This window comes from Erpetoichthys calabaricus, chromosome 3 (genome assembly GCF_900747795.2).
Source record: "Erpetoichthys calabaricus chromosome 3, fErpCal1.3, whole genome shotgun sequence".
Lineage (NCBI taxonomy): Eukaryota > Metazoa > Chordata > Cladistia > Polypteriformes > Polypteridae > Erpetoichthys > Erpetoichthys calabaricus.
Genome location: NC_041396.2, coordinates 302,085,444 through 302,097,853, shown reverse-complemented (window position 1 = coordinate 302,097,853; position 12,410 = coordinate 302,085,444). Strand labels below are relative to the sequence as shown.

Here is a 12,410-nt window from a genome sequence, read left to right as displayed (position 1 = left end):
TATGTATTTGTATAAAAATCATAATCACGCTTGACAGAAGGAAAAAAAAAACAAAAAAAAAAAACACTGCCCCTGGGCACGCTACAAGAACCTGGCAGCAGAATGGAAAAATATCTGCTGAGCTCAGTTCCGCCCAGCTATACCGGCCAGGTGTGAAGAGATAAAAACTCAGAAAGGCGCAAATTAAATATCATCTAATACAATACAATACATCCAATACCGGGGAAAGACCCCCTGCATTCCACTGACTAGACAAAAACAAAGGAAAACAAAATCTGTCAGAAGAACTGCAGCCCATGACAGATGACTACATTTCTCATTTGCTTGCTTGTTTTATTAAAAGCTAAAATTAATATTCAACTTCTTCACACACATAAAGTCAACCTGTAAAACATGGCTACCGCCTCAGCCTGATCGCGTGCAAGTATTATTATTGTTTTTTTTTTTTTTTTTTTTTTTTAAATGGACCATACATTCAGTTTTTAAGTCAGTAAAATTTATGGCTCAGCGGAGTTTTCAGCTGCTTTATTAACCTTTTTTTTTTTTTTTTTTTTTTTTTTTAAAAGAACTTTTTGGCAACTAATAAGAGGATGAAACGGCAGTGCAAATACACTTTTGCTTTGAAATGTATTTGTGCTGTGATGACGTGCGCGCACGAGTGGCTGTGTGCGTGTGTTTTTCATAAGCCTCTCTCTCTCTCTCTCTCTCTCTCTCTCCCCAAACCCCAACTGTCTACCTGCACACCCCCAATCCCAAACAGAAACACCCATACGCCGACCATGCACCACAGATGTGTTTCTTTTGGGAGGGAGGGGAGCAGGATGGCATTTGGGGAAACACAACCCTCATCATATTTCATATACATATTTATACACATTTTTTTAAATTTTTTTTTTTCTTTTTAAAAGTGCTTGATTCGAAGCAAGTGCTTTGGATCAGGGCTGAGTGGAACCTCACTGTATTGTTACTTTTATAAAGCTTACTGGCCTCATAAACGGGTTAAAAATGGTAAACTGCTGAAGCCCAAAACAAAACCCGCATGAGTTAGGGAAAGGTGCAGCAGGAGGAAGACTGAGTGCCTGGTGAAAACAGCTCTCCGGTTCAGACACCCAGACTCTCCCCTTCCTCCCCTACTTGTTTGTTTTAGGTTTAAATAAGCACTGCACCTCCCTTCCCACAAAGAAATACATTTTAGCATGAATAAATTCAACATTATAACAACTTCAGAGTAATTACAACAGAAGAAAAGGAGATCAGTGAAACAAGCATAAAACTGTGCCTCCTCCATGCTAGTGTCACTCTAGTATTTTTGTCCCCCTTACAGGTTACACAGTAATGACGCAAACAGACACCACAAACCGAATGGCATCAGAAGAAATTCGCGTTAACATGGACAATGAGGAGCTGAGGTCTGCTCAGTGACATCATTGATGAAGCCAGCATGCCCTTGATGGTATCATCAAATGAGTCAGTATAGTAATGACATCCTTAAAAGGCTTAATATGGAAACAGAAAACAGAAATAAAATAAAAATAAGTGTAATACAATCATTCAGTTTTCTAATATTGTAGTACCATTAACTTAAGGAATAATAATTCTATACATATATAGTTTTTGGCATTGGAGGTTCCTACATGTATAGCACAGTTAAATAAACAGCAAGACCTGGAAACAAAAATAAATATATGCCAGTTTTTAGGGTTCCAGTGAAGCTTTTCATTTTTTTTTTTTTTATACTTTCCATCCCAGCCCTAGGTTTGAATGCACTGAGGAACAGATAAAAATCTCAGTTTGCAATATAATACGCATTTTTTTTTTATTATTACTGTATTTAGTATGCTGTGCTGTAGACATCTGCCAGGCTTTTGTAAAACAGAACAATGCTGGAAAGAGAGCAACTCTAGTCATAACAGGCATAAAATCATGAAATGCAAAAGAAGAAAAAAAAAAAAAAAATTTGGGCGGGTCGGGCAAAAAGTTGACCGTCATAAAACGGCAATAGGAAGAACTCCAAAAGCCCTTTAGTTCACTATTGATTGTCATTTCTGTCTGATGACACGCATTAGGGTTGCTATACTCAGAGATTTCTTTGCTCTTACTGCCACCTCACCTTGCTGCACTAATGAAAATGCCAACCCAGGACTCAGTCAAAAGTTTGAGCAGCCTGCAGTAATTCACATATCTAAGAAAGGCTACATTACCAGTTAAGTCATAACAGTTTGTTAACTTAAACACTAGAAATGTGAGGTTACATGTTACATGGGGAGCTTGCTGGGGACCTTAGTGATGGTGATCTTTTTATTTATGTAACTAGTGCTGAATAGCAACAAAATCATCATTAACCCCAGCAACATCTATATGGTGAATCGATTACCTTCTGACACTTTAAAAAGAAACCCGCATACACTGTAATATTATCAGGTTTAAAACTGGTCCATTGTGGACAAACGAGCCATCTTCCCAAAATATGTATATTCAATATGTCCTGAGTTACGAACTGTAAACTTTTTAATATGAACAGCTTCCTGATTCTTGAAATTCGAGAATAATACTGAATGTAATCTACCAAGACAGCAAATACTCCTTACAAATTCTGATCCATTTTTGAGCGTATTGCCATTTTGCCCATGAGGTCAAAAGTTTTTTTTACCCTCCCCCACCCCAGTCAAATATCAGCACCTTCAAGGGATTTTAATAGTGATGTGTTTTTTATATATATATATATATATATATATATATATATATATATATATATATATATATAAAAAAGTGGTTATTTGGAGAGTATAATATTCTTTCCTACACACTACAATACACAAGACTTATCTAGTGCTACACTATTACTATTTATCCAGACATTAAGACACAGGTGAGGAAGAGCAGTCCAAGATTTTAACAAACAGAAAAACAACAAATAAAATCGGCAGGATAGAAGGCGGCAAGACAGGAGTGGCAAACTGTCCACCAATCCACGTGGGGGGGGGGGGAAGCGTTATTTAGAAAAAAAAGACAGCAATATTTTACATTCGGATATACTGTCATGTAAGTCCGTTCTTCTCCTTTCAAACTCTGCCGTATTTACACTCTAGGTGTATCAATATTTCTCACATATATTTACATTTCCGTGGTGTTACAATATTACAAATATTTCAACTCCTTCAGATTGCACATGGTGTGTTCAAACACCATTTTAGTCTATGCTTATTGCATGTTAAATCATTTTATTTAATTGAATAGTTTCCTTTTGTCTTGATGGTGCATAAATTGGCATTTACAGCCTGTCACATTAGTTCTTCCGATTTCACTTGTACTTGCACCCTTTCAAGCTTGTGTATTTACTAAACCTTATCATATTTCATTTATTGCACTTTAAAATTATCACATTTTTTCACAATTAATTCACTTTGATTTTAGTTGCATTTTTATCAATTTCATAAGCTAGCTATGTAAACAACATTCAAAAAGAAAGGGCAATTCCATCCACTGAAGAGGGGAGTGAGGTAACTGGCAAAATTAATAAACGATGCCAACTAAGCAGATGAAGGCGACTACCCCCGCCATCCCCTGCGCCATGATTAAAATGATACCACTTTTTCATCCACGTCACTCGAGTAAGGTCAGGGAGAGGTGCAAACAACAGGGCTACATGCGGCATACTCCATTTGAGTGACTTCTCAAAGGTTTGGCTATAGATTTTGCCGATAAGCTAACAATTGCATTTCATTTCAGTCTCTTAGTGCAAACAAGTGCAGACAGATTGTCTATACGTCAGGAAGCTCAGAGGAAAGTGGGTTATTTTGGTTGGGGAGGGGGAACAAATCTCAAATCTCCAGCAAGTGCAAAAAGAGGTCAAGCAGGACAAAAAAAGTGCATGACAGCTGCCCACAAATGTACAAGGTCCATCAATGATGGGAAATTATAGGTGACAATTTGGAGGAGATCCCTAGTGGGGAAAAATTACCAAGGAATACAAAAGGTATCAAGTGCCTCTTCTCACCACTGACCAACAAAACTGAGCAAAGACGATGTCAGCAAAATGCAACATAATGCATATTAAAACTTGCCTGGCACTGAATACAGTATGGCAGAGCTCTTTTGAAAGTGTAGAAGCCATTTGCCAGCTTCGTGTTAACTGGAGAGTGACCAATATACGTGTATTTATATTGTATTAAACAACCCTGAAGTGACACATAATTCAGCAGCTAATGCTCATCTTGGTATTTATCAATTTGAGTTGTCTGGTCTAGCTGAAAAGGACAGTGTTATTTGTATCTCATGGGAAACCAATTAAGGTCACATTTTCTCTACAGACTATAGGTCACATATTCAGTGTCCTAGGCGACTGGAAAGGAGGTATTTGGAGCAGCTCTCTAAATCAAAGCAAAAACAGCAATATTTGGTCATTTTCACAAAAGAAATAAATAAAGAACTGCGTATCAGATTCTAAACATATTTTCTAAGGAAGTAGGGTGTTGAGAGTGCTTTCCAGGAAGAAGGTGGGGTGGAAGGGTGAAAAATACTTGTGCTCCAAATCACTGCAAATAATCCAGTGAGCAATCAGTGTGGAAAAATAAACTGAAAATTCAGGTAAAAAGTAAGAGCTAATATTACATGTGCAATTCAAGCCTCTACTAGCAGGCAACAATGGACCCAAAAAGTATACCAGTAAGCACTTCATCCTGGCACCCACAGCCCTATTTCCTCCTTCCAGTTGGTCATGTGTCAGCAGTGTCTGTTTTTTGTTTAAGTGAACTGGTCCTGACCCAGTGGGAAAACAAGACTAAAAATTTTTCTTTACAATAAATAAAAAATAAATTAAGCCTTGGTGACCTGCTCTGCTTTGTCTTTCTGTTAGTGTCCAGCATTGTTCTTTTTACAGCAGCCTAGGCTTATTGAACTGAAAGAAGCGTAGAGGGGTGGGTTCAGCTGAGAAAGGGGGTTGATGATCCCTGTCAAACTCATTACTGCTGCCCTCTAGTCTACCTCCAGCCGAACATGGAACATGCAGAAAAGCCACTATTTCACATGCCAGAATCTGCCACTCCCTTATTAGCTTATCTCTTCCGAAATGCCAGTGCTAATGCTACTCAATGTATATGGCAAAGGAAAAGATGAACTAGTGTTTTCTGTACGTTCCTTCCTGCAGGTTTATGCCGAGAGCCCTACACAGTACAGAACAGCTGTTCCAAATTCCCCTTTTCCACCTGTCTTATTTGAGTCGATACAGGGGATGGACAACAGATGATCTGACTGTATTACCTGTACACAACTACATGTGGTGTACCTTGATGTCTACATATGCACACTTTTTTTAAATTTTTTTTTTTTAAAGGTTATTAAGGAATCACCCAAAGTGTGATCTTCAAGCCTGGCAATGCCAACTACTCCCCTCCCAACACCTCCAGCCTCAGCGGTCACTCAGAAAAGCAGCCATCCAACCCGATGGTGGCATGGTGGTCCTTGCCATAGGTGTGGTGGATGTTCCCATTGGGCAAGGGGCTGCACGTAGCTGCGATCCCGCAGTTCTTCAGCAGGTTGAGGCCGAATGGGGACCCCACTGCATCTTTGGGAGGAAAAGGCTTCATGGTGGAGAGGATGAGAGCCAGGCAGTCTGCTACATCCTTGTTAGGGGCGCAGGCCAGAGCTGGGGTGTGACCTGTACGGGGAGAAAAGGAAAGGAGAGCAGAGCAAGGTTATCATCATTAAGAAAAAAGTATAAATAAAAGGACTAGAAAACATTTTGTTAAATGAAATAATTAAACTAAAATCTGATCAAAACTCAGATATATACTCAAAAACTAACTGAAATAAAAAAATAATTAAAAGAAATCAGTAATTTCTAAACCAACTGCCAGTGACCAACTGGAAATTGGAGCACCCAGAGGAAACCCACAGAGACATGGGTAGGATATGAAAACTCCACACCGTGAGGACTGGGACAAGAACCCTGGTCTCTGTATGGCGAGGAAGCAGCGCTACCACTGCTACCAAATTATTAAAATTACATCTGTGGTGCACACATGTGCACAACTTTGAGTTTTAGTTCACATTTACTAGTAGCAAACAAAGAAGCAAGTCAGGAAATTCACCGTTGAAAGTTTACAAAGAAGGGACAGCACAACTCATGGTAAACAATTATTAAAGCCTGCCATGGAAAACCAATAGGTGAATCCTTTAACATTAGAATCCCTGAAACCTATGAAAATATTTGTAATGCCGGACCATCTTAAATTCCCTGGCACCTTGTCAGCAGCGTCTTTGTTCTGCAAATGTGTCAATCAGCACAAGCAGCTTGCTATTCCATCTACAACCAAGGCAGATGAAGTCAAGTCAGATGCAAAATTCTCAGAGCTGAAGTCTATGGACGTTAGGTGTCTGGAATTGTATAGGGTAAATAATATATAGTTATTTGAAATACATAATTTCATGTGTGTTCCTTGTCTACAACTATACGTATAAATGTAGGATGACAGGAAATGTGAGGCAAGAAACGTTGAACACATAACTAAAACAAACTTTTTCATGTTATAGTAATAATGACAAAATGCTGACGTGAAGTGTATAATGTGTGAAGAGTGAAGTCCAAATATCAAATAAACACTTCACAAAAGGTATAACAAAGATGTGCTTTTATTCAAGAATTCAACAGAAGAAAAAAAGAAATTATTCAATTTACATGTTGCTGTCAATAATGCAAAAACCGAAGCCCATATATCAATCGATATAAAAGAGACTTGTCTTCTTGGCTGTTGTAGAGATAAGAACTGCTGCCTCCTAATCAAGTGGTTGCGGGTTCGAGACCAGGGCCTCCTTACATTTACTATTTTGAGTAGTGAGCTGCAATTATTACTACTACTGAGTCTGTAACACCTGGTGTAAATTTTTGCTACTTGTAAAAGGTATCGCTGAAGGGATATAAACAGACACACAAATGCTGGTGAATCATGTCTTTTTGGCATCTTGCTGTCACTTGAATATTCTGTTATTCAGTTTTATTCTTGAATAAAAGCACACTTCTTTCATAATAATTTTGCGAAAGTGTTTATTTTATATTCAAATCTGTGTCTGCCTCTCTCACGCATGCACACTCCATGCATGAAAAAGTCATTATTTGAAAACGCTATGTCATTTGAACATTTTTTCCCCCCCCCCACCGATCTTGCCCAATCTCCATGATATGGTGCATGGTACTGCACATGCAGACAGACTTCTTTTTGCATGCAATGACCGTGAGCATGGTACTGGCAGATCTAAACACTGATGTGGAGAATTGCTTGCATACTGAAGTGACATTACCTGCTTGTGGAAGTTCCAGTCGCACTTTATTTATGGTGCCAAGCAGAGCTGTGTTGCGGTGCAGCAGCTCATTGGCCAGCAAAAGCGACGTTGTCTGTTCTAGCTTTATCCAGAAACGGCCCCATAAGCTTTATGACCACAGTCTCAAAAAGTCTTTCTCCAGTAGGACGACTGGGATCTTTTCCTAAATAAGAAGTAGCATTGCACATGTACTTTGTCTGCAAATCTGCCGCAATCAAGCACTTTATGCCAAATTTTTCAGGCCTGGTTGAGATGTATTGCAAAAAAGGACAATGGACCTTGGTTGGAAACAGCAGCTCATCAACAGAAATATGTTGTACTGGGTTGTAACTCAGAACAAAGTTTTCAACAAATAGTTGCTAGTTAGTTATGTGTTCAACATTTCTTGCTTCACATTTCCTGTCATTCCACATTTACACATATTGTTGTTGACACACAATACACATGAAATTATGTACAGTGCATCCGGAAAGTATTCACAGCGCATCACTTTTTCCACATTTTGTTATGTTACAGCCTTATTCCAAAATGGATTTAATTCATTTTATTTCTCCGAATTCTACACACAACACCCCATAATGACAACATGAAAAAAGTTTACTTGAGGTTTTTGCAAATTTATTAAAAATAAAAAAATTGAGAAAGCACATGTACATAAGTATTCACAGCCTTTGCCATGAAGCTCAAAATTGAGCTCAGGTGCATCCTGTTTGCCCTGATCATCCTTGAGATGTTTCTGCAGCTTAATTGGAGTCCACCTGTGGTAAATTCAGTTGACTGGACATGATTTGGAAAGGCACACACCTGTCTATATAAGGTCCCACAGTTGACAGCTCACGTCAGAGCACAAACCAAGCATGAAGTCAAAGGAATTGTCTGTAGACCTCCGAGACAGGATTGTCTCGAGGCACAAATCTGGGAAAGGTTACAGAAAAATTTCTGCTGCTTTGAAGGTCCCAATGAGCACAGTGGCCTCCATCATCCGTAAATGGAAGAAGTTTGAAACCACCAGGACTCTTCCTAGAGCTGACCAGCCATCTAAACTGAGTGATAGGGGGAGAAGGGCCTTAGTCAGGGAGGTGACCAAGAACCTGATGGTCACTCTGTCAGAGCTCCGGAGGTCCTCTGTGGAGAGAGGAGAAACTTCCAGAAGGACAACCATCTCCGCAGCAATCCACCAATCAGGCCTGTATGGCAGAGTGGCCAGACGGAAGCCACTCCTTAGTAAAAGGCACATGGCAGCCCGACTCTCAGACCATGAGAAAGAAAATTCTCTGGTCTGATGAGACAAAGATTGAACTCTTTGGTGTGAATGCCAGGCGTCACGTTTGGAGGAAACCAGGCACCGCTCATCATCAGGCCAATACCATCCCTACAGTGAAGCATGGTGGTGGCAGCATTATGCTGTAGGGATGTTTTTCAGTAGCAGGGACTGGGAGACTAGTCAGGATAAAGGGAAAGATGACTGCAGCAATGTACAGAGACATCCTGGATGAAAACCTGCTCCAGAGCGCTCTTGACCTCAGACCGGGGTGACGGTTCATCTTTCAGCAGGACAACGACCCTAAGCACACAGGCAAGATATCAAAGGAGTGGCTTCAGGACAACTCTATGAATGTCCTTGAGTGGCCCAGCCAGAGCCCAGACTTGAATCCAATTGAACATCTCTGGACAGATCTTAAAATGGCTGTGCACCGACGCTTCCCATCCAACCTGATGGAGCTTGAGAGGTGCTGCAAAGAGGAATGGGTGAAACTGGCCAAGGATAGGTGTGCCAAACTTGTGGCATCATATTAAAAAAGACTTGAGGCTGTAATTGCTGCCAAAGCTGCATTGACAAAGTATTGAGCAAAGGCTGTGAATACTTATGTACATGTGCTTTCTCAGTTTTTTTATTTTTAATAAATTTGCAAAAACCTCAAGTAAACTTTTTTCATATTGTCATTATGGGGTGTTGTGTGTAGAATTCGGAGGAAAAAAATGAATTTCATCCATTTTGGAATAAGGCTGTAACATAACAAAATGTAGAAAAAGTGATGCGCTGTGAATACTTTCCGGATGCACTGAATTTCAAATAACGATATATTACTTACCTTATACAATTCCAGACACCCAAGTCCCATAGACTTCAGCTCTGAGAATTTTGCACCTGACTTGACTTCAGCTGTATCGTTGGGAGATGGGATAGTAGGTTGCTTGCTGCTCGACACATTACCAAAACAAAGACGCTGCTAACGAGTTGTGAGGGAATTTAAGATGGTCCGGCATTACGAATATTTTCGTAGGGTTCAGGGATTCTAGTGTTAGAAATTGACAATAAATTTACACAATTATATTTCTTATGCCCACACATCATGTACAATAATCCTTCTGAAGTGACTTTGGTTTCAAAAACATGGAGCAAAACTAAATGACCCATATTTTAAAAAATTTTGACCTAAAAAAAAAAAAAATCATGAATATCAGATGCGAGTACATTATGTACATTTCCTTGCCTCATTTAATTAATGCATGAATAAATCATTAATGATCAGTTTAAATGAACATGCCAGTTTAATAAAAACATTAAAATATGTTCTGCAATGTGTAGAAATGCCACATTATTCAATACTAGGGTTATCAAAAGTATCAAAATACCAATGAGCATGACATTTTTAAAATTGCTTCAATACTCATCTTTCATGGTTTCCGTTCTACAGCCTACATTATGAATGCACTGTTGAATCATTCTGGGTTTTGACAACTGAGCCTTGAAAGGCTATCAATGGGCTTGGCAAGACTTGTAGTGCTGTTTTCACCCACTCACAGACCTTCATAAGATGGCAACTTCAATGTTGGAACATTCACCAGCACACTTAATTGACAAAGAGGGCAGCCAGAGTAGGTAATTTCTCATCAACTATGGAAAAACCTAGTATGTCACATTTTTCAAGTTTTCAGCAAATTCAGAAAATGTTGCCCCTATAATTAACGATCTCTAGATTTAATTTTGTACACAATATTGTTTTTTCTCACGAATCAACACCTTCTGCTATTTAAGTCACACAGTCGCAGCATTTAAATCAAATGATCGTTATCTGGCATTTTCATTGGTAGGTGGTGTTTCCTCATTGGTCAGTGGAGGTTTTTGTGTTGCAGTATGTAAAATATGGAGTACATACTAACTTCTTCCATCAGCTATGACCAGAATGAAGACATATTTGGCCATCAATGCTACCTTATAACAATATCAGGAAAGACCAAATAACTCCAAAAACTAAAAAAAAAAAAAACCTCAATTATGGAAAAAAATGTCAGTTACTAGGGTTTTCCCATTGCACTAGAATCTAGGTTATCTATCCTGCTAAGTCCGGAACAGGGTGCCAGCTAGGACACGGGGCAAGGCAGGAATAAAACCTGAAAAGAGTCCCAGTCCATCGCAGGGCAAACACACATACAAACACCCAACCATACATATTGGTCAATTTAGTATCACTAATCCACCTATCCTGCATGTTTTTGGACTGTGGCAGGAAACGCATGCAGACATGGGGAAGAAATGCAAACTTCACACATGGAGGACTCAAGATGCGAACCCTGGTCTCCTTACTGTGAGACAGCAGTATTACCAGTGTGCCAAGAATTTCAAGAAGTATCTTTTTTTTAAATTATGGAAACCTTAATAATTATAAACCTGTAACACTGTTGCATTTAAAGTATGAATGTGATGTTTATTTTTTTCAACAGGTTAAAACATCTTTTGTAGTCAGTTAAATGTTTAAGTCATTAAGAACAGGGTCCAGAATTAATTTTACCTACACTTTTAAAAACTGCTGACCAGAGTGAACTTTACTCTTACCTTTCAGCAAAGATTGAACTATTTGAAGTATCTGCATTTAATAAGGCTCTTTAATGTCAAAGTGAAAGCAGAACTGTACAAAGTGGTCAAATTACAAAGATAAAACAAAACAACTGATAGCATACATATTCACCCCTTCAAGTCAGTATTTAGCCAATTCACCTTTCACAGCCATGAAAGGCTCGAGTCTGTGCGCTTTGGTCAAATTTCTTTTTCTATTTCAATTTCAATTGAAGCACAGGCAGGTGAAGTCACACAGCACCAGTAGTGGAATTTGAACCCACAATCTCAGGATTTGAAGTCCAAAGTTTTACCCACCATGCCACACTTCTTACCATTAACATGCAATGTTTTGAAGCAATCCTGTGCTTTAGTTTCATGCTCAGGGTCATTGCCTTGATGGAAAATAAACCTCTTCCCAAGGTATTGGGTTTCATGCAGACCAATTCAGGTTTTCTGCCAGAATTTCCCTATATTTTGGTGCTTTCATTTTTTTCCTCACACGCTTTGTAGGGCCTGCTACAGAGGAGCATCCCTACCACACAATGCTGCTGTCAACACCATGCATCAAGGTGGGGTTGGTGCATTTGTGATAATAGAGACTATAGAACCATCTTTTCAGATAACTATAGAGACTCCAATATGATTTCTGAGATTTTTTATATATATATATATATATATCTATATCTATATATATATATATATAAACAAAAAGTGGCTTACTCTTTGCCACACGTCCATAAAGTTGTAACGTCTCTCCGATCTCAGCCACTCCATTTCCTAGCATTTCACTCCTTCAGAGTCCTCTCGGGTTTTTTGGTGGCTCTGCTCTCTAATCTTCTTGCATGATTACTCAGTTCATCTGGACAGCCTGCCCTAGAAAGATTTGTAGCTGTGCCATCCTCTATCCATTTCTCAATGATGGATTTACCTGGTGTGGCACGTGGCTGGGGGTGGTACCCAGCCGGGATGCCCAGAAGGACAGAAGGAGGGCTTATGCCTTCTCCGGACCGCCAGGGGGTGTCCTTATGCCTGGAGGATTTGGGACCCCGGCACTTCCGCCACACCAGGAAGTGCTGGGGGGGAAGAAGAAAATGAGACACCCGGAGTGCTTCCGGAAAGACAGCCGGCACTTCCGCCACACAGGGGCGTGTCAGGGGAAGATTGCCGGGTGATTATAAAAGGGGCCGCCTCCCTTCATTCAGGGCTGGAGTCGGGTGGAAGAGGATGAAGTCTCAGAGTGAGAGGGAGAGTG

The 12,410-nt window shown here is 39.6% G+C and overlaps 1 protein-coding gene across 2 annotated transcripts in view; it reads right to left on the bottom strand.

Moving 5' to 3' along the window:
- Nucleotides 1-2,750: 2,750 nt before the first annotated feature.
- ankrd52a (ankyrin repeat domain 52a) overlaps nucleotides 2,751-12,410 on the bottom strand; it is a 102,597-nt gene continuing 92,937 nt past the window's right edge. Inside the window, exon 28 of one of the 2 annotated variants that reach the window (XM_028798602.2) lies at nucleotides 2,751-5,656. In XM_028798602.2, coding sequence (XP_028654435.1) covers nucleotides 5,415-5,656 — 242 coding nt within the window. In that variant the 3' untranslated portion in view covers nucleotides 2,751-5,414. The remainder of the gene's footprint in view (nucleotides 5,657-12,410) is intronic. The other variant, XM_051925031.1, reaches the window with a different exon arrangement.